The sequence below is a fragment of the Lepidochelys olivacea genome (assembly GCF_965140295.1).
Source record: "Lepidochelys olivacea isolate rLepOli2 genome assembly, chromosome: 6".
Taxonomy (NCBI): domain Eukaryota; kingdom Metazoa; phylum Chordata; order Testudines; family Cheloniidae; genus Lepidochelys; species Lepidochelys olivacea.
The window spans coordinates 23058563-23082520 of record NC_140416.1 but is presented as its reverse complement, the minus strand read 5'-3'; the positions used below and the strand labels follow the sequence as shown (position 1 = coordinate 23082520).

The 23958-nt window shown below is 40.0% G+C and overlaps 1 protein-coding gene across 1 annotated transcript in view; it reads right to left on the bottom strand.

Moving 5' to 3' along the window:
- The window catches only part of KCNQ1 (potassium voltage-gated channel subfamily Q member 1), a 544480-nt gene that overhangs the window by 455889 nt on the left and 64633 nt on the right, over positions 1–23958 (bottom strand). Inside the window, exon 2 of the mRNA XM_084632327.1 lies at positions 179–269. Within this exon, the coding sequence (XP_084488453.1) occupies positions 179–269 (91 nt within the window). The remainder of the gene's footprint in view (positions 1–178; positions 270–23958) is intronic.

Below are 23958 nucleotides of genomic sequence, written 5' to 3'. Positions count from 1 at the left end.
AAGAAACACATGAATAATGAATAAGCACGTACAGGAAATGAATGTTTTAAATTCCAGGTAACAGGGCAGAATTTTAACAAGTCACAAAAATACAGATTCAGCAAATGAGAATTAAGAAAAAATAGGAGAAAACACATACGCAGAGACATATTAATCCAATGAACATAAATGTACATACCATCCAAAATAATGTCCCTGTGGCCAGAGTTGCATATTGTTCAATTGTAGAAAGCACACTGAATATGAGGCAGATCAGCACTATAAGGAAACTGAAAAAAAAGATTGTAAACATTACTAAATATCTTATCCTATATTAGTAAAAAAACGATTGGGGGGGAGGAAGGGCAGGCAAAATAAGCTAAATTTTAATTTAATTATTTCTTTTATTTCCTTTGTACCTACAGAAATAATTTCTTTTAAACATAATTGTAACAATTTGGAAGCCATTTTTCTTTTTGTGGAACTATTTATTTATTTATTTATTTTCAAACATGGAGTAAATTTGTTTTATTTAGTTTAAACTTGTCTGGGGAAGTCCTTACAAGAATGCCACTGGTTAAGAAAAAAGAATGTTTGGACATTTTTATCAGGAAGACCAGGAAATTCCATGTGGTAAGTCAAACCTCTTCAAACCCTAACCTGTTTTGGACACTGCACTTGTGTTATAGTCCTGCTTTTGGCATACCCTTTGCATTACTTAAAACTGATTTCCAGGGGGAGCCACAGGAATATTTCAATCTGTATTTTACGAGAGCTTTTGGTCTTTCAACAATTATTTTAAGAAACTCATTTTTTGAAAACTATTTATTCCATTTACATCTGTTTTGTTTTCTTAAAATTGTGACATTTAAATATTGTCATAGGATTATATACATTCCTACCAGATTGTCGTTTTATACATTTTGCAAGTCATTTGGCATATATCTTTTGACATACAAGGAGTAAGGTTAGAATGACCCATCAGCCTTTTTTGGTCTATAGATCAAAACCTATAAGGTAATTTATTTATTTTATACAGGTTTACAGTGTCCCTCTTGACTATATTTGAATAAATAATTTTATTTTTAAAATCTTTGTTTAGTTAATTAATTAGATTTCCCAGTGACTGACAAATATATATATGATTCATGGAGGAAAGAAGTCACAAGCGTAGCTCTGAATTCAAAGATTCCCTCTAGAATTTTATCAAGTTGTGGAAAAGAATTAATCTCTAATTCTAGTAATGGTTTTAGTTGACATCTAATGGGAGAGTTAATAGGGCAGTCAAATTTTCGTTTAAGTAAACCAAGTGGATGACACTAAACATCTTCAGCATTAGGTTAGAAGGGGTCAGAGAGTTGGAAAATGGGCATTCAGAGAACTGGGATTCTCTTGTAAATTGTATGTCATTTTTGAATCCCAAAGAACTGATCAAATTACAAATGTTCCACGGCAGCTACAGTTTCATACTATCCATCTGCATATTTTCTGTTGCTCAAGTAACTGCTAGGGCTTGTCTGCACAGGGGTGGGAAGTAAATTCTAGTCTGCCCTAGAGTGTTGCACACTAACTGGCCTGCGTAGAGCCTGCTGGCAGGCACAAGAAGTTCCCTAGCATGCTTCAATGTAGTACTGTTATAGAAATTATAAATAAAGTAGATTTAGATTATATATAATCTGTTAAGAATACAGGGCAGTACAGTATTCAATGGTATGTGACGAGATCAGTGGCTCTATATTTATTTTAATTAATGTAAAATTTTAATTAGGTTAATTAGTACATAATAATGGCCCAGATGGTCCTCCACAAAACCAATCACAGAGAAGACCATGACACACAAAAGGGAGGCAGCACCACATCCCCATCACCCTCATTCCCACCATTAGACCCAGTGGAAGCCTCTCCATGCATTCCAGGGTCCACTCTGGAGGTGAGAGAAAGTTGAGACTGCACAGATCAGGAATAAGGCGCTAAAACTGTGTGTGTGTTGGTGTGGGATGGGGGGTGACATGGGGGCTAGTTAGATGTAGTTGCTGTTTGATCCCATGCAGAACCTCCAGATCAGATAACACAGCTTGGGGGAACTGATGCTGGGAAACAGAGGGGTAGCTTGGTCTAGGAAAGCCAGTCCACTGGAAAACAGACTTGGTGTAACACCATAGGGCCACTATCTAGATAGCCCTGGCTCTCACATAGACTGGGAGACCCACCAAGTTTGTGGGGCAGATCCTATCGCGTTTGCCATGGGGCTGAGCTGTGTGCATGCACACACTGATTATACCCATCCAATGGGATAATATGAGGATGTTCCTTGGAGACTTCCTCCCACTTTTAGTAGGAAGAGATGGACTTGGATCAATACATTTAGAGGAAGACGCTGGCTAAATATCTTAATCAAAAATAATCTCACTAGTCATCACAAGTAGATAAGTTATAAAATATTAAGTGTAAACAAATGAGGACTGGCAACATAAAACATATTTGAGATACTAGTAGTTATAGTATAAGTATTTCTATTTATCCAGAGTACTATAAGACCCTCATTACAATAATATCTGAGCACCCCACACTCTTTAATATATTTATCCTCATGACACCCCTGAGAGATAAGGCAGTGCTATTATCCCCATTTTACAGATGAGGAACCAAGACAGAGAGGCTAAAACTCAGATCCACAAAGACTGAGGTAGCCCAGGCTCCCTATACAATGAATGGAAGAGATGGGCACCTTAGAATGCCATCCACAAAAGCCAGCACACTAGGCAGGGAGCCACTTAAGCTAGCCAATGGAAGATGCCAATGAGAGGGGTATGTCCTAAACCCCTTCCCCTTATGGAAATAGGCACCTAAGTTAGGGCTGGAGGGAGGTGCCTATCTCTGCTGGCAATTCATGAATGGGAACCTGTCTCCTGGAGTCAAGCTGCTTAGGCACTTAAGTTGGTTTTTGTGAGAGTGAGTTAGGCGACCTCACTCCACAAAAAATGGCTGAGTGTGAAGGAGGAAGAAGTGGTGGTGGTGCTGGTGCCCACCTTTAACTTATAGTCCAGTGGGTAGAGCACTTACCTTGGATGTCCGAGAGCAAACTTAAATCCCCCCACCCCCTTCTGCCTGATGGGGAGAAAGGATTTCTCCTGCCGTCTCTCAGGCGTTATGGATACTATTATGAAACTCTTCTAAGGGCACGGGGAGGGATGTTTGTGTTTCGACTTTTCTTTCTCGTTTCACACGGATTAGGCTAATAAGCAGAGAAAAAGGAATTTGAACTTCTCTGTTTAAAAGAAAAAAAATCACAATTCAGATGTATGCAGAGAGCAGTTTGCATTTCATCACCATATATACCCAGTGTTGATTGCAGGTTTTAAGATATATATCAGACATGTAGTAATGGAGAACATATGGTTATGGATGAAATATAAATGCAAGTTCACCTAGGATTCTTGCAGAAGGCTTTTTATAAATTCCACACATCTTGCTCAACCTGTCTCATTCAGGTTTTTCTTTTCCCTCACTGCTGTTATTTATCTTCCTGCTGACATCACAATACCTTTGATATTACAGATTTATTTACTTCCTCCAAGCAACCCTAACCCTCTAGTTTTCCTTTTGGTTTGTTCAAATTTGCAAATGAAATTCATGTTATTGAAAATGAAGGATTTAGAGCACTGGCTTGAACCAAATGGAATAAGGAATCATAAAAACTTTCCCATGTAGTTGTGTCAATATATATGAGAGACACACATGTACACGGTGAGGAGCTGTACAGGCAAAGAGGTTAATACAGGGAACGGCTGCCAGTATTTTAAACAAAGGTCTCCCACAGAAGTGATGAAAATTTACCAGTTCAGGCAGAAAATCTGCTCACCTGTTGCTTGTCGTAACAATGGATGATAAAGAAAAACTAATGATATTTTACTTGTCTACCAAAAAAAAAATATTCTTTGCGATAGCTATATGTTTTGTTCCTCCTAACTAGAAATAACAGATGCACAGAGAAGATTGTTTGGGACCAGGATGCAGCTAATAGTTTGAAATCTGTACACACATTACCCAAGCAGCTGTTCACCCCATTTGTACTCTCTAGAGTCTCCCAGGGAAGACATGCCATGAGAAATAGCACAGTCACTAGCTCATACAAGTGGGTGCAGATACATATAAATATCTAATGGTGTCTTAGTAAAAAGCCTGACAAATGCTAAAGAGTTGCCTTCAAGAAAACTGAAGTTGAATGCAGTGTTGTACATGGCATATGCCTGCCAGCATCCATGACTGAGAATAACAAGAACAACCACCACTGGTTGACTCACCGTATACAAGATTTACCCAAAAAGAAAAGGAGGACTTGTGGCACCTTAGAGACTAACAAATTTATTTGAGCATAAGCTTTCATGAGCTACAGCGCGCTTCATCGGATGCATTCAGTGGAAAATACAGTGGGGAGATTTATATACATAGAGAACATGATACAATAGGTGTTACCATACTCACTGTAACTAGAGTTACAGTCTCTACGTAAAAGAATAAATGGACACAAATCAGACGTTAAGAATTATAACATTCAAAAACCAGTCGGAGAACACTTCAATCTCTTTGGTCACTCGATTACAGACCTAAAAGTGGCAATACTTCAACAAAAAAACTTTGAAAACAGTCTCCAACGAGAGACTGCTGAATTGGAATGAATTTGCAAACTGGATACAATTAACTTCGGCTTGAATAGAGACTGGGAGTGGTTGGTCATTACACAAAGTAAACTATTTCCCCATTGTTTCATGTTCTCTATGTATATAAATCTCCCCACTGTATATTCCACTGAATGCATCCGATGAAAAGTGAACTATAGCTCACAAAAGCTTATGCTCAAATAAATTTGTTAGTCTCTAAGGTGCCACAAGTACTCCTTTTCTTTTTGCAAATACAGACTAACACGGCTGCTACTCTGAAACCTGTCAAGATTTACCCAGTTAATAAATTTGACCACCAGATGGCAGCACATCACTTTCCTCTTTCAGAAAAGGTTATTATTTGACTTTTTCCAAACAGCAATAAACACCAGCAAAAGCTAGTCAATGAGAAATGGTGCAAATCTGCATCTATTACATACAATCAGTGAAAAGAAAACTCCTATCCGATGAGAATTTTTTCCATACAGTAGCTCATGGTAGTCAGCAAGGAGTTAATTTTGGATTATGACTGAGCACACCCTAGCAAGAAAGGGTAGAAAATAGGTGTTGTTTCATATTGCTGTGAAGCAGAACACATCAGGGTTAAGGACAGCTATGCGTGAGAAATAATACTCCCTGTGGGTCATTGTCTCAATTAATTGCACAGCACAGAAGCACTTTTTCTGCATTTGCCTGATGTACCAGTTTTTCTCCAGGGTCAGCTCTAGGCATAGACTAAAGGGCCCAATCCAATGCCCATTGGAGTCTTTTGATTGACTTTAATGAGCTCTGTATCAGGGCCTAGGATTCTACATCCAGGTGGGCATCCCAGGGGAACACTGTAGTCGGTCCCAACCATGGCAGTCCTGAATCACTCTGATGCCTGAAGAATCTTTGCTGATCTAAGTCTTCCTTTGTCGTGGTACAGAACTGAGTACAAACCTTTTTGAACCAGGAAATGATACAAATAGAAGACTACATAGGTTACTGCTCGGGAGGGACCAGGGAGTGATGAGGAGGCATAACGTTCTTATAGGTGCTTAGGCCATAAGTGCACAGAAGTTTGACCCTTTTTCTCTTCATTCATATTGTATCAAATGCACTAGAAATATATTAATCAAGCATGGAAGTTACAGTTTTCCAGTGCCTAAAAGTCAAGGTGTTCAGACCGCACATCTACACTGCATCAGATTGTGCTTCCCAGCTCAGGTAGACAACCAGGCACTAGCTCTGCTCAAGCTACATGCTAAAAATAGCAGTGTAGCCAGGGGTAGCAGTAGCTTGGGCTAGCTTCCCGAGTACAAACCCATCCGGACCCCCTGTGTATGCCCTTGGGTAGCTAGCCTGAGCTGCCGCCAGTGCCACCCCCAGCTATATTGCTATTTTTAGCATGCTAGCTCAAGCAGAGCGAATATGAGTTTGTCTATCCAAGCTGGGAAGCTCTCTCCCAGCTGCAGTGCAGATGTACACAGAGTAACGGATGCAATCACCACTGTGACTCTTCTCCCCTTGCACTATTTCCAAAAAAGGAAAGAAAAGAAAACTGATCAGACCAAAATAGGGGGGTTCAGTTTGACATTTAAAAAAATGCCTAAGCGCCAGTCTGTGTTAAAAACAACAGATGAACAGCTTGTTTAGGCACCCATGTTTAAAAATGGGGCAGAGAAGGCATGTGTGCTTATTATGCATGAGATATCAGAATGCATATTGAATGGACATACAGAATGTACCAACTGCTTTGATGGGAATGCATTCACATTTCTATGGGATTACAGATGCAAAAATAAAATGCAAATGCATTATTTGTATATGGAAAACTGGATGCATGATTCACAATGAGCACGGTGCTAACAAAAATTCACACACCTGCACAGTATGAAAGTTTCAAATACTTATAAATTAAGTCCTTTGTGAAACAAAAGGCAAATTTCTTCAAACATATCAGAATTTGAGCTGGCTGGGAATTTGCCATTGGGATGATTAAAGAAGCAGAAGGAACCATGTGAGTTATATCAGCAAAGAAAAAAATAGAAGTATCTTTATTTCAGATCTGGTGTAACACAGAGCTTCTCTTACATTCGGACAGCTCACACATGATTGAATGGAATGTTACCCAACTTCTCCCTGCACCCACAAAGAAAATTCACCACGAGGCTGAGAAGCAATAAAAGAAATTGCAGACTAAAGGATAATTTGATAGGAAAGATAAAGGCTCCTGAAAATACAGGCTTCTCATGGCAATGCCTGTTCAACCACCAATTAAGCGGTGGTAGTGGGATACTAGAATATGCACTAATGATCTACAATAACCAGCAAGAGCAAGTTCTAAGCCCTCCTCTTGAGTGGTGGCTTGAATTAATTTTGTGTTTTTTAAAACATGCTTTTCTAATGTTTAAAACTATTTTTTAAAAGGAGATTTAAAATGAAGGTGGTTTTTACTGTATAAAGAATGCTTTCCTTCTGATAACTGAGTCCTTTGAGACTCAAGGAAGAGTATCCCAAACACCATTTGAAGGGCTTTGATCTATGTAAAAGTTCTTTGTAAGTTATAAGGGGGGCTGGAAGATCCCACTGTCCACCTGTATGCTATTTTATATTATTATTATCATTACCACCACCACCTACCTGTCATATATTGCTTTTTATCGCAGATCTCAAAGGAGGTCAGTAGCCTTATCCCCAATTTACAGACAGGGCAACTGAGGCACAAATAAATGTGACTTGCCCAAGTCTCCCAGCAGGCTCAGTGGCACAGTCATGACTAGAACCCAGGTCTCCCAAATCCCAGTCCAGTGCTCTTCCACCAGGCCATACAATCTTGTTTCTGCATTTGTCTTGTGTAAATTATACAACCATGGCATTCAAGGAAGATTTTTTCATGCCTTCATGTGGGAGATTTATCTGGTACTTAGAGAACGGAGAGAGGTGCACAGAACTGGCATAAACAAGCACAAAATGCTGATTCAGAGTCTCAGGGCAGGTCTAGCTGAAGCAACACAAAACCCAAGTCATCTTGGCAGCATTACAAGGGCAGTGAAAGACAAACTGTTCTTAAACAAGAGGTTTTCTTTCAACACCAGGAACGTATGAGGTTAAAGATAAATAAATAAATAAATAAAGATTTAGTCATCACCTCAAGTTCCATATCTTAGGGATGGAAATAAATTTCTCTCAGGTTGGCATGGGAAGATACTTGTAAAGGTGCCACCTGTTTTTGAAGTGGCAAGAGCAAATGCTAATGCACTGGCAGGAAAATCCCTATATTGGCAATTCTGCTTTAAAACCTATGCCTATATGTAAAACTTGTACTGACATTCAGTCAAACCCTGCTCAGATAACAGTGCATTTCCAACTATCTAAAATTTTTATTTTTAAAATAAACATTAACAAGCACTTATTCTGCTTCCAGGAAGAGGAACTTTTGTAAGTTATTGCTATACAAAGCCCTGACTGAAATAACTACTGTATATTGGATATTTACACATGCATAAACGTTAATTTTGTGCAGGATCTCCCACCTGAAAGAGAGCTTGAGATGTACCTATCTTTTCAGTTACATACTGCTTTCCCACAAACATACCCATGTAGCACCAGTCTCTTGTGCAAGCAGTGTCCTGAATGTCAGATGAAAGGATGCGATGTGCAACCTTAGAGAAAAAAAAATGAGGAGTACTTGTGGCACCTTAGAGACTAACAAATTTATTTGGGCAAAGCTTCTGTTGGCTAAAACCCACTTCATTGGATGCATGCAGTGGAAAATACAGTAAGAAAATATATATACACGGAGAACGTGAAAAAATGGGTGTTGCCATACCAACTCTAATGAGACCAACCAATTAAGGTGAGCTATTATTAGTAGAAAGAAAAAAAACCTGAAAAAAAATCTGAAACTGCAACCTTAGAGAAAGTCATCTATGCTATCCAGGAATTTATCTGAGGGGAAACTTATTCCCCAGCTCTCCCTGTTAATACTAACACACAACTCCATTAATAAGGAGAGGGACTCCTACCATCACAGGTAGAATAGCAACTCAGTCCTGGCAGCAGCACATTGTACAATCATGGCCTAGTGCAGTGCAAAAAAATTAGAGGTTGAAGAAATCTCTTAGGTCATCGTGTCTATTGCCTTTCAAATGCAGGAAGGCTCACTGCTGAAGATAATGTTTTGCCACCATATCATTAACTACCATTATGCTGCCAAATGATCAACATCTGTATTTCAATGAGAACTTTGGTCTGTGCCCTCTGATGACGGTCACACATTTTCTACGTTTGCTAACAATTTCCATAACATGTTTATGAAAATATTTTCAGGGTGTTTCTCTCTCTCTCTCTCTCTCACACACACACACACACACACCCCTCCCTATTCTTTTAATGCATCATTTCAGTCAGAAATGAAGGGCCATATTCTCTGGCATGTTCTCTTTCCTGCGTGCCACTCAAAGAGTACAAAGGGAAAGAAATCTATTCAGCTGAGGATTTCTCTGGTGTGGAGGAATCCCCTGCAGGCATAAAGCTGGCTTAACTAGCTCCTCCACCACCACCCCAACACAGCAAAACAAGGAGGGGAGTGGGCAGAAGATGCTTTGCTTTGGCAATCCCCAGATGTTGGTGAGCTCCTTGTAAACTGTATTAGCTACTAGGGTTTAGAGCAGCCTTCAAGTATAAAACCAGACAGAGAACCTAGGCCATAATTTTATCAGGTAACAAACGTAAGAAAAATTTATAGGGACTAGAATTGTGAGCATGGCTCTACACAGACATTGTTTGCAAGAAAGTGTTCTTAATAAAAAGATACAAACAATAGGAAACAAAGATATAGTCAATCACAGTTTGGACGCAAGCCTGACGTTTATTTACATCTCAGCACACATGCTGTACACATGCAGATCAAAGGATTGTTTTAAGTCTAGTTTCTGTTCTGGAATACACAATATTATTAACAACTTTGCCCTATTGAGAGAGTTTGGGTAGGAGGGTAGGTCACTTGGCAGCATTGGATGCATTCAGAGCATAGCTGGGTGGAAAAACTTCAGTGTTAATGAAAATTCATATTCATGGGTTTTTTTCACTTGCTTCATTCTCCATTTAAATTTTTCATAAAAAGGGAAACACTTGTACACCATTTTTTGTCACGCAAATCAGTTTTTGCTTTGAGAATGTTGTACCTGAATTTCCCCTGATAATGAAGAGCAAATTTGTTCCATGAAAAAAATGTCATTATCAGAGAAACATGTTTCCATATTCACTGCAAAAGTCGTGCTTGCTAATAGATAAGACGAAAATAATGCCCTGAATCTAATTCTGTAATACTCCAGAAACATCACTTTCCATATGCAAATTCCTGCTACGTTTTGCACTTCTCCAGTCCTTGGAGCAAGACTACTGAGTGATGCTTTGTAGGAAAATAAAATATCCACAAAGCCATTTGATCCTGTAATGAAAGTCTGCAATGTTTTCACAAAATAAGGGAAAGTCTTTGTTACGAATTTTTTCCTGCCTTTCTGTGACTGAAGTGTCAACATGACATTAACATAGCTCTTTGCATGCCAATTCCAAGTAGTTTATATTCTAAGGCTCTCACCCTGTAACAGCCTCTAAGAGATCACTGGATCCATACAAAGCTCCATTGAACTGGCTCTGCACAGCCACATCTATCTGCTCACACGGAGCTCAGGGCTAATAAATACAAGGATTTATTCTTTGATCTAAAGGAGATACTCCAACAACATACATAACTACAGTGTTCACTTAATTAACTTTTTCCAATAGTTTTTTCCTGTGTATAGCATGCTGTCTGGATTTGTAACTGGATCTAATGTACAGTTCAACAAAGGTATCAAAATGTTCTCCTGACCTCCAGACAGACATAATTTATGGGTTACACCCCAGTTGAGCAATTCAGCAACATTTTTAAATAACTTGAATAAATGCATCCTGCCAAATTGTTTTTTCATAAATCATACTGAATGCCAGTTATTTATGGAGCATCCCTGGAACAACGTCCAAATGCTAATGGCTAGTGTTACAATGTAACGCAAATTACCATTACCTTTTCCAAGAAGCAGTTCATGGCCCATTTCAGACTTGCTAAATCACATTTTTGGTGATACAAAATTACTACTTCCTTTAGAGGTAGAAGAAAAAAAATACTAGAGCCCGATTCCTCTGGGAGCAAGGAGGATATTCTTTACAGTAACAAAATATAAATTCAAAAAACAAATTAATCATCTGGATTATGCCTTTGTCCTCAAAGTCAACTAACTTCTAATACTCAACTTCAAATAACTAATCCTAGGAAAGCCTCAATAGTGTTCTGAAGGGTAAACACATTTTTTTACATGCCCCACTTATAGGATCAATCTTCAAGTTTGGCCAAGCCATACTTAATGCAGGACCAGAGTGCTGGGGACAAAGATGTCACTTACACCATAAGCTGCTGGTGGGGGTGGGGGGGTGCCTAGTCTAAGAGTCCCTGGCACAAGTTAGAGCAGCTTCAGGACTACGTATCAGCTAGGGATTCCCAGTCAGAGGGACTACCCCTACACTGAAAGGAAGGCATACCCTTAAGTGCATTTCTGGATGGGGGCCAAAGCAGTCTTTCCAGGCTCAAGCTCTTTGACTGCTGCTTTATAACCACAATACTTAGTTTTTATATAGCACTTTACATGTTCAAAGTGCTATCGAAATATTAACAAATGAATTCCTATAAATCATGTGCCTTAATCTGTGCATGCAGCCAGTATCACAGGAAATGTTACAAGTAATAAACAAGGCCAAAGGGAAAATACCACCTAGCTCTGACAAGTTATTGGTGCATGATCATAAGGATTGAGATGTTCTTCAACATTCTGTCAAGAATCAGGCTGCTTTAGCAATTCTGCATGCAAAGGACCTGATCCAAGGCCCCATCAATAAAAGTCCTTTAGATTTCATTGGGTTTTGGTTGAGACCTGGAAAGACTACTGCCATGCCAATGGCAAAACCCACATCTACCTATCATTAAGGATAGAAGACATGTAAGGAAAGCATCTAATGACAAGCACATACAGCAATTTAAATAATAATTTGACAAAGGTTCTTGGGACAAATTCTTAGAAATTAAAAAGCTCAAATATAAAAAAAACGAAGTTAGTGGTTTTGAGTACAAAAGGGGAACATCTCAGATACCCATTCTTTTCTGCATTGCTTCTTTTTCCTTTCCGGATATTTTTCAGTAAGTCTCCTCATCACAAGGATGAATGATAGTGTGAAATAAATATATTACTCTCTCACACACAGTCCCACATATATAAATATATTACACTCAAGAAACCTATGTTAAAAGATCATTAACACTGCTAAGTCAAGCACTCCGAAGTAAAGAAATGCTAAAATTAAGGTTGCCTGTGCAACTGTAATTTGACACCCTGTGTACATGCATTAGGATACAGTCTTTAATTACATGATCACATGCTATTTTGTTCCATAGGACCCTGCCTCATTCAGTGCACATGATGGATGGATTTCAGTTAACGAGTAGCTATTCAATATTGTTTTCTCCTCATAGTTCGGTGTGACCCCCATGCTTTATTTACTAAACACTATTTAAACCCTGCTCTGAAACCAGAATAAATTAACTTTCTCATAGGCTTTTCTATGGTGCTCATTACTATAGTACCTAAGGTTTTTTGGCAAACAATTTATTTTCACAACACCCTTGTGAGATGAAGAAGAAGTATCTCTATTTTACGAACTGAGGCAGAGAGAAATTAAAGTCAAAAGTACCCAAAATGAGTGGGTACCCAATTTGAAATACCTAGGACCTGATTTTTCAGAGTTCTTAGCATCATACAGCACTTAATATGTTCAAAGCACGACTCACAATTATTTCACTGCATATTGAATGCTCAGCACTTCTGCAAATCAGGTTCCAGGGTCTCAAGTGGTTTTCAGAAAATGAGAACGCACTATTAGTAACCACCTGCAAAAAGTTTGGTTCAAGTGCCTTGCTCAACACCACACAGGAACTCTGTGATGGAGACAGGGACAGAATCCAGTTCTCCAAGGCAGCATTCAATTGTCTTAAGCATGAGACCATCCTTTCTCTTCCTACAATCTCCCGCCTCATTCACTATACACATTCCAACATCCGAACAAATGGAAGCAGAGGACCTATAGACAAGTCTCTTTCACTACCCAACTTTAATTCACTCCCAGAGCAAGTCGATTCTGTATATTGAATGAGGCAGAGGTCCTGTGGAGAAAATAGTATGTGAGCATGTAAGTAAATACTATCATAACACATACACACAAGGAGGCAGAGAAAGTTGCCCAGGCAATTTTAACTCAGGCATTTCCTAACTTTTGAGTGTTTGACTTTGTAATCTTAATATTATTTTATTGTTGTTTGTGTGTGAATATACAGATACACATATAATAGATACTGTATTTATATTTTCTTATATTTTTAAAAAAAGCAAATTGAAAAAAGAGACCTGCTATCATATTGACACTCACATATGTCAGCAGCAGGATTAGAACCCTTAGAGCCGCAGCACAGACTTTTGCCGCTTGGAGGTAATCGGCGCTGCAGGTCTTGAAGCCAAGCCTGTAGAGTTTGAGTGATAGCCTTATGCTCCGCACCACTGCACTGGAAGACCAGGCAGGGGAACTACAGCTGAAACCCCACAAACAGGGGCTACACCTACTGACTTGATGGGATCAGCTGAGTAGCAATAGATTGCCAATTGGTCACTTATCATAAAGCTTCCTACTCCTGCCACACCCCTTTTCTGAGCAACTAGTCACTAGGTCTGCTGCTGATCACACCCCTGAGAACAAATTCCTGTCTCCTCAGCTGGTTCCCACTCCCTCACCCTAACTCCAGTTATTGGCTCTGGCTTGACCCTTGGTGCGACTGACTCTGGTTTGATCCTTGGCATGACCCCGACCAGTAGCCTAACTCTACTCTGGGATCTGATCAAAACTTGATTCTCTCATATGGGAGTCTTTCCATTGATTTGAATGAGCTTTGGATCAGGCCTTATTTTCATAGTGATTTTGCTCAAACTTTACAGACCATGGGCAAAGGAAATCCAAAATTCATAATATTATGAAACACAAATGGGCTCAAGCTGTCAAACAGATAACTAGTTTTTCTGTGTGTGAATGAAGCATAAGCGATAATGCATTAATGATACTTTCAGGTAGGTCTGCTCTGTATTTTCACAACAGCTTCTGATTAATGTGTTATAAAGTTGGAGGTGTCAGACTTTCAGGAAGTGTTATATCACATACCAGCAGCTCCCTTTGTTTTAACCAAGAACAACATTTGACTTGTGCTTTCTTGTGGTCGCAGATGAACTTGTTAACCCTTTCTGCCTGCTGGAGAAAAAGCCTCTCCAAAAGAGTCTTCTAAATGTGTGTGTTAAATAAAATAAACCCTCATCTCTGCTGGGCTTCATACCTTCTCCCCCAAGTGCCATTCCCACAAACCCTCACCATTGGATTCTGTTTGTCTGCAAATCACCGGTGGGCAAGTGTATGTAAAGCTTTCCGAGTCACCAGTCTGTCCAATATGCAGCTGTATAATGCAAATACTAGTGCTGTAGCCTCAAACTTTTGATGAAATCATGTTTTGCTAAACAGCTTTTTAGTAGTCAACAATTTTATTAAAGCAAAGTTTAACCTCTACTAAGGATACAGCTTTGATAGCTATGAAAGGGTGACACAAATTGGAAGTACATTGTACTGCTCAGATTAAATGCTGGCAGATTCCTATCACATTCATCAACATCCATGATTCATAAGGTATTTACATATACAGAGTATGTTAGTTCATTAAAAATGCATGACAGCATCATTATTTAATCTCATATATCTTTGTGGTTTTAACGTCTTAAAGTTTCCATAAACTAACATTTAGTTTTCAGATTTTATTAGATAGTGGTATATAAAAAAGGTATTCTCAGTTTGCAGACAGTAAAAAAAGATTATACTGAATATCACAAGCTATAATAAAGTAGATCTCTAATTAAAAATACATTGCATTGCAAAGTGTACAGGAAAAATGGGATATTGTTTGCCTAACAAGTTATTTCATGCTCTACCCCACACTTTGCTGGGTTTCCACACTGGTTTCATTACTATACTAGTGCACAGCAAAGTCTGTGATATAATTTAGCTTGGGTGTCTAATTAACATTACACCAACACATCTTTCCCTGGACTGTCAATCTCTTTCTGGCTAATATTTTTGGATCGTTCCGGGGATGAAAATTCAGGTACATAGCAACATCTGGGAGAGAGAAAAAGGTAGAGTTTCTGTGGATGGAGGTAGCAGCCACTGGGAGCAAGGAGGAAGGGGGCCCAAAGCACAGATAGAAAGATTGGTAGCAAGCTAGAGCAGGAGCTAAAGAGGATGACATGCTGGGAGAAGTGGATGATGGAGTAAGAGAGTTTGAGGGACGGACAGGTTTGTGTAAGCTAGGCGTCAAAGGATGACATGAGCTCTGCAACCCTCTGTTTATAGAGCTATTTGCAATGTGTCATTGAAGTGGAATGTCAGGGATATAAGATTAAGTGCATATATTCTGGATATACCAACCAGTGGTTTGAATAGTGGGGTGGGTGAGAAACTTTGCCTTGTTAAAAGCAGTGCAGACAAAAAATAGATAAAATCTAATATGTTGTAATTTTTTAATTTAGTTATTTAAATTGTAATAAGTTTTTCTTTTTTTAAAAATAAACATCTTTAAAATGAAATCTGATTTGAATACAAAATATATTAAAGCCTAAACTTATATTATAATCTTAAAACATTTAAATAAAAATGAATATGCTAAATCCAAACATGAATTAAAGAGGCTACTTTTCTGTATAAAGAATAAGGGGGAAAACATTTAACTTTTCAAATCAAGCTTTATAAACATGGCATAATAGGTCAGGTACAAAATTAAGGGCTTGATCCTTGGGGAGCAGCGGGGGCTGTACTATGGGTGCAAGAGACAAGCAGGCATCACAAGCACTGGGACTCAGCCTCTGACTCCACAAAAAGGAAAGGAGTACTCCTTTTCTTTTTGCGGATACAGACTAACACGGCTGCTACTCTGAAACCTCTGACTCCAGGAGACACCATCATGTATCTCATCATGATCATCATGTAGTCCACTTGGGTGGTCCCTTACTCCTATTTTATATCTTTTCCCTACCTGAGCTCTGATTGGCTCAGTTCTCAAAATTATGAATATTTATGACTCCACCCATTATGGAAACTTACTCTCCAACTCATGGAAAAAGACAGATATGCCCAGCAACTACCAGCCCTTGCTTCTGGATGGTTTTGGGCACTTCAAGTAAATGGCCTTACTCTGTCTCCTTGCACGTGTACATAGACGCATAAAAACAAAAACAAACAAACAAACAGAAATCCGTTAATTTCTCAACTGCCTCCCTCTCAGTCTCTAAACAAATAAAATACTGCAGAGCAAAAGGCATGTGGGTTACATGAGCAGAAGTCTTGAATTGTTTGTTTGTTTTTTTTCTGAGGGGTAGGGTTGGGGTGGCTACCAAGTCTAATGTAAAGGCTCAGTTTAGCTGTAAATCAACATGTTTGAATGGTTCTATCAACTAATGAAAATTCACCTTCTTTAGAAAATAAGAAGGAAAACAAATAGGAAAGCTGATTAAAATCTAGGCTTTCCCCTTGAATTTAACCATGATTTAAATCAATTCACCCTCTTAAAAAGAAACATTTTTCTGTGTTCTAAGAAAATTTTGACTTATAATAAGACAGCAATATGCACTTAAAAGACCACGTGATGCTGTATTCTTTATCTGACCTGGGGCATGTATTGGAAAACTTGTCCTATGATCAGTGTGGATCAATGGGACATTATACAGTCTATATACATAACAGTAAATGAGTACTCAGTTATGGAAGTGATGGATATCAGAGGTTCTCCAGAACTTTAATGTGCTTCTTTATTAAAAGGATTTCTTTTTAAAATAGAATTGGGCTGGGGTGAAAACAAAAGACTGCAAGAAAAGACTCCTATGTTTTACCTTTGGACTGTTTTGGGGACCTTTATCAGTTTAGTTACGCCAATTAAGCTCATTGTAGTCATTCAACTTTGAAATCCTTGAATGAAAAGTGCTAGCTAATTGCAGATACCATAGTATACTGCTTAACAAACACACCGAACAGATTCAGCAGAGAACCAATTAATTTGAGGGCTGTTAAAATGCTGCAAATTAAACAGAACCTACAGTAGATGACTGCAGAAGTGGCAAAGCATGAATTACTCTAGCAAGGGCTTAGAGAAGAGCAATCACTTGCAAAGATCTGCAGCCAAAGGCAGCTTCAGCAGGAAGTCTCCAAGGATAAATCGCTAATGCTTAGTAAATAGATTAGTCTTTACAAAAAAGGAGACAAGTTAAGCATCAGGCAGCGCTAATTCTTCCACTGATTTTACCTATGGCTCTGCCATGTGTTTTATTGGGAAATGTATGTGTGGAGTCAGGGTGGGGAAACATACTGCTTAATGACAGGTTTCAGAGTAGCAGCCGTGTTAGTCTGTATTCGCAAAAAGAAAAGGAGTACTTGTGGCACCTTAGAGACTAACAAATTTATTTGAGCATAAGCTTTCGTGAGCTACAGCTCACTTCATCAGATGCACCGAATGCATCCGATGAAGTGAGCTGTAGCTCACGAAAGCTTATGCTCAAATAAATTTGTTAGTCTCTAAGGTGCCACAGGTACTCCTTTTCATACTGCTTAATGTCACTCCTCCCCCTTCACCAACATAGTTGGGGGCACAACTGGTATTTAGTAGAGGCAAAAGTAGCCTTGTAGTCAGGTGAAGCAGCATCTTACATAGCTGCCATCCAGTCTGTAGGGACATACCAGAGCTCTTTTTCATGGATTTGCTCTCCCTCTCCACTGTGCAGTGTGGAGGAGTATAGTGTCCAAAATGTCCAATGGAGGTCAAGCTAACAGAGATTACTGTACCAGTCACTTGATGTCACTTTCATCAAGAAGCCTTAACCAGATAAACAAAGTGAGAATATCCTCTGCTTGTGTGTGTTATCTTAGGACTGGCAGATGGAGCTTCCTGTTAATTTGTATTTGTTCCAATTGTAAAGCAAACTACAGTTTCTGCTTCCTGAAGGAAACAATGGCACTTTTAAACTATCTGCTGCATTTTTAGGCAGAGAAGCTCCTTCTTCTAGATTTTGTGTATGAAAGCAGAGAGACTTGATCAGATATGAAGGATCTGAATGAAAATATCCAGCAGATGAGGTCATCCACTGCCAATACTGAAATAAGACATGCAGAAAATGATAAGCAATACTAGCACCAGATTTAGGATTATTTGGATCTTCTGGAAGATCAGAACAGTGACTATAAAAATATTTAAGTCTGGGAGAAACACCAAAACACAGAGCACACAATGAATCTAAGTCATCCACTACACAGAGTTGCAATTATTACAGGAAAGGCCTTAGCTGAGTGTATGACTGGAGTAGAAATGCAAACCAGATATCAAGATGCTTTACTTTATTTAAAAATAAAAAGGTATTGCACACCGTAAGGATGACATCGATGGCCTGAGGAGAAGGCAAGATAGGGCAGCAAGTTGATTACAAAGTAGTGTTGTGCAGTGAAGTCGAAATACGTCAAAATAGAATATTAAAAGATGACCCAGGAAAGGTTAAATATCAAATTACAGAAACTTCACCAGTATGTGTTCAGTGCCTTCAGAAGCTAGGCCATTTGGGAAATTCTGAATATGATAAACCAAAAGCTCTGGGTTTGTTTTTTCTTTTCTCTCACTCCGATTCGACATCCCAGCATGTACTATGCTATTATAGCACAGCCAGCATGGAACCACACTGGAAAATGGAGACAGTAACAAAAAGTGAAGAGGAGGGGGGGAAATACATTTTTTCAGCATTTCTTTGTATAAATGTTTCAGGCTTACCCAGGTGGAAATATAGCTGATACGTCCTAACTTAATGGCTAAGGAAGCACAGCAGATGCAGTGATAGGTTTCACACTCTAATTCTCTCATTAGCCCCTGGGTCCATAAAGCAATGCAAGATATGCAGAAAACTGCTTTTTACTAGTATTGTTTATTTTACCTAATACAGATCTTCCCTGGATTGCTTGAGGATCCAAACACACAACTATGAGTGCTGTGATTGCTTATTTTCTTCTGTCCCTCTGAATGTCAAACTCATATTTGATTAGGTTCTCCTTGAACAATACAAAGCAAAACTCAGCATTCATACTACTATAGTAGTCTGTGTATGATGATCAGCAGAACTGAAGTCAGAAGGTCCATATTCCCTGGAGCGGTTATTGAGGGAACACCAGGGAACATGGAGTGGGTAGAGTTAGTCTAGAAGCAACTCAGCCACATGGACAGAGAAGTGTACAGGGTTTAATACAGTTACACTTGTTCAACACTTGGCAAAGAGTGAGGTGGAATACATGTTAATAAAACAGGCTGTGTCAATGCTAGAATTAACTCAGTGGTATATCTCCCACCTAACACAGCTCTCATATAGGCCTTTCAGTTCAGTAAAGCTGTTAAACACATGACAAAATTTCAGCACTTGCTTAAGTCCCACTGACTTCAAATGAGATTTAAGCACGTGCTTAGGAATCACGCATGTGCTTAAGTACATTGCTGAAGTGGGAACATGAGGAAAGAATGCACATAGTTAATTATGCACACTCTTTCCCCTATTCACAAGGGAATTGAGGCAGAAGGATAATGCCCATTCTGGGAAACCACACTTCTAACACTACCAAGATTCTGCTAGTCCTTGGACAAAACCAATGGGCTAAAAAGTCTGAGTCAGCAGCAAATTTGCAAAATGTTGCCAAGTATATGGGAACATCTGTCTGCCCCGTTTATCACAACAAGCAGAACTAGGCTTGAACAAACATGATAGATGGAAACAGGGGCATAAACAATGTATGTTAAATTGCACAATCCAGGAGAAAACCTACACTTTGTTCTTACTGCAAGACACAAAACAGAACTTACACAGTAACAGACTAAGAGAATGTTAGTTTTCGGGGGCACAGGGAGGAGGGAAAGGCGTTTCCTAGAAATCCAGTGCTGCAGTACTTGTAAAACTGGTTTTCCAGCACTGACATAGTACGGTTGATTTCAGGGCTCCTTAGTCAACTCCTCTCCTCCTCTTTTTAAAGTAAGTTCAAGGTAACGGAGTTCAAGATGTTTTAGCATCTGAATATTAAACAAACATTCCATCTTCTTTATGTCTGTTTGGAACCAGCTTCTGAAAAACTGCCAAGCTTAGTCTACTGTTCTGTTTTGTTTTTAAATAAAATAAAGTATCTTAACTTATAAAACCTAATAGGACCTGATTTTTTAAAAATGAAAATTAAGGGTTTCCACTCTACATGCGCACACACACAGATATCTTTTTGGCACATTAGACATAATTTAGGTAACAATTTTGGGAAGTAGTTTTAATAATAATGTGTACTACAGTTCTCTGATATTTTTGTTTTGGTTGGTGCAAGAGGTGGCTATTACAAAGTGTTTTCTCTCTTTGATTACAAATTCAAGGACACTGGATCATGACTAAATAAATACTCCAGAGAGGGGTTGTTGAAACGTACAATACATTTTGTTGTATTTGTACAGCACCTAGCGCAATAGGGTCCTTGTCCATGACTGGGTTTCTTGGGTGCTACCCTAATACAAACAACAAAGATTATATTCTATGCTCCTAGAAACATCAGAAAGTAACTGTTCCATAAAAGGATATAGTTCCAATAAAGGGTATGTGGTGGTTTGCTTGCTTGCTTTTTATTTTATTATGGTAGGCACCTAGAGACTGGGTGCTCAATGTGCACCTGGCAAGAATAAGTTCCTGTTTAAAACACCTTTGACAAGGCAGAAAAAGGAAATATTATCCCCATGTTACAGGTGTAGAACTGAAGTACAGAGGTACCTAGCAAAGGTGCCTAGACTCCTCAAGGTGCAAACGGGTACTTAGGTGCTTTTGAAAATCCCATTAAGCAGGTTAGGTGCCTAACTCCCTTTGAAATGAATTGGAATTAGGTGCCTAACACTGTTCAGATGCTTTTCAAAATCTTAGCAGGCAACTATCTAACATTAGGCACCTAAATACCTTTGAAAATCTGGCCCAGAGATACAAAATCACTTGCCTGGATCACACAGGAAGTCTGCATTAAACCCAGAAATTGAGCTGAGATCTCTTTAAGTCCAGTGCCTTAATCGTAAGACCATCTTCCTCCTTTCAAGATCATTCTAGTTTGAATGGATCATGTAGCCCCAAAACAGAAAGACAGCCCCACAATTCAAGTTTTTAATTGCACCCCAGGTAACACAGATACCAATCTCCAATGTTGCTCCACCCACATATTACTGCACTTTCACGACAGCTGGAGAATTTTTCACCTCTCACCCTAGTGGATCGGCATTCAACACTCCCATGGCACTGCCTGTTGCAGATACAGTGACTGGTTAAATCTCTCTCATTATACCTACCAATTGCAAGGAACTTTGTAACATGCTATGTGTTTAGCACTGCAATCCAACCATTAAAATGCTGTGGCAGGATTAAGTGAACAAATGATGCTGGGAGGCAACAACCGGTATCCACTGCAATCCCCCTCTTGCAGCACTACAAGAAATCAGGAAAGGAAGATAACACTCTGTCCCATTCTTCAAATTACAGTAATATCCTCTAATAGACTTATCTCCAAATGTGTGTCTTTCTTCATTAAAATAAACTTTGAGGTAATAACTGTAACTATTAAAATGCAGATTTTCCTAATAACTTCAATAATAAATACCTCTATGCACCAAAATATTACCTACATACACCTTTAAGAAACAAACATGACTAATACTCTGTGGCAGAGTCTTTCCCCTGAAGTTGCTCGGAGGTAAACATTCATTGAATTATCTATGCCAGAAGGCCTGGCCGCTGAAAGAATAGCATGATGTAGGGTTAGAGCAAGGGACTAGAAGTGCAGACTTCAAGCCTTTATAGCTCAGCTCTTCTTGTTCAGCGGAGCTGCATTTAATGGAGGAATAGAGGGGTGGCACAGGGGAGTCTGTGTTTCAAGAATGCTCTCTATATGTAAATAGTTAATAGATAAAGGGCCAGTAGATGGCACTCAAGAATATGTAGCATTATTGGTTTTACATAATCCAGGAACAATCAGTCACCACCTTTACACTTCCCTGAGCCTGGGACTTAGCTATGCACTCAGTCCGTCCTTGGTGGTAGGGCACCCTGAATGCCACTCTGATACTCAGCTGCCCACAGCCCTAAGGGTCTGTTTCAGAAGCCAGGAATTAACATAATGGGGTGCAGAGATGATTTTGGATTCCCTCTGCCACATTCTTTACATCAAAGGCTGACCTGGACGGAGTCGGGGTAGGAGCTGCTGTAGTTGCTCTACACCACCCAAGGGTTCTCCTGTCTTCAAGGTGCCTGCTTTATGGTTGCTTTGTACTGGCAGAGTAGCCAAAAGCAACTTGAGCAGGACAGAGGATCTAGCCCTTTATTTCAGTTTTTTCCACTTGCCTGCTGTACAACATGAGGACAAGTCTTCAGTATATGCTCTACTCCTGAGGGCATTCTGTGACAAAAAATTAAAAATTCTGCACACAATATTTTAAAATTCTGCAAGTTTTATTTGTCAATAAATAAACACAGAAGCTCCAGCATGACAGTGGGGAGCACAGGCCACTGATTGCATGAAGGTGGGAGATCCTCCCCACCCCCTGCCCTGGGGACACGGACTCAGTGGTGAGGTTGCACCTGATCCTGACACAGTACAAGGCCTGGGCCTGCCACAGAACCTGGTGTCCTGCACCTCTGCACCAGGCACATCAGGTATGGGGCAGGCAGGCTCAACCAGGCAGGATCCAAGTGTGGAGGGGCTCAGTGTGGGGGGATCCAGGTGTGGGGTGAGAGGAGTCTGTGTGGAACAATCTGGGTGCAGGCGGCTCAGTGCGGGGTCTGGATGCACAGAGGCTCATTTGAGGGGTTTCCAGGTGCAATGGGACTCTGCAGGGGCTTCCAGGTGAAAGTAGTTGGGGCTCAGCAGAGGGGTGCGGGGTTCTTAGCAGGGAGGTCTGGGGGCTGGGGGAGTGGGGCTTGGTGGGGTGGAGGTCTGGGTGCAGCTAATTGGGGGTTAGTGGCATGGGGGTCTGGATGTGGGGGCTCAGGGTGGTGCAGGGGAATTGGGCTTTTCAGGGTGGAGGTTTGAGTGCAGGGAGTTCAGTGGGGGGTGGTCTGGGGGCAGGCGTGTGTCCCCGGAGGCAGGAGCCTTCTGATGCAGGGGTTGAGGTTCAATAAGGTGGTGCTCAGGTATGGAGGGCTAGGGGGGTTCTGGGTGTATGGGGTGAGACTTGGTGGGTATATCTGGGAGGTCCAGATGCATGGTGGTTGGGTGAATGGGGGAACAACTCCCCATACTGTGAACTCTTCCCCCACAGCTGAGGAGCAATGGGAGTAGGAAGCAGGGGAGGCTGCGGAGCTTCCTGCAGCTGGGGGAGGTTTCTGTTGGTACGTCTGACACAGTCTTAGCCACTATTTGCATGGGAAGAGAAGTCCAGTCTTCTCGGCCTCCAGTCCAACTGGGACTAGCAGCTGATCCTGGCTCAAGGTAGGAACAACTGGTTGGGGTGTCCCCAGCCCTGGAGTGATTTACCTCTCTGCTGGCTGCTCCAGGTGCATGAAATGATGTACCTGCGCAGTTAGGGAGTCGTGCGTGACTGCTCTTGCAGCTTCCCTTTACTACCCTGTCAGAAAGTCATTTTTCTGCAGGGAAGCAAAGAAATCTGTAGGGGACATGAATTCTGCGCACAGAGTAGCAATGCTCAATTCATCTACTGCCGTAAAATAGCTAGACTGAAGCACCAAGAAGCGTGATAAGTATCTGAGAAGTGCTTTGAGAGCCTTCACTCTAACATACCATCCTTCATCTAAGCATTGCTGGTTTTATTAAATCTAGAAACTGAGGTGAAGTCAGATTTCGCCACTTGGAGAAGGAAGTATGATCTAGTCTTGTGACTATTCATTTGGACTATATGTTGCAATGTTGTACAAGTGGCTTGTTTATGCACGAAAACAGGTCGATTGGGAACTAGTTTTTTATTGCAATAAAAATCTTTCAAAGCAGTGATTACATTTGTCTATGTTTTATAAAGCACCATGTACATGTACAGCTCTATAAAATGCTTAATAATAGTAAGGCAGCTACAGACTTTTTGGAAGGTATTTGCTGTCTACAGAACAAAGTGTGCCAATTC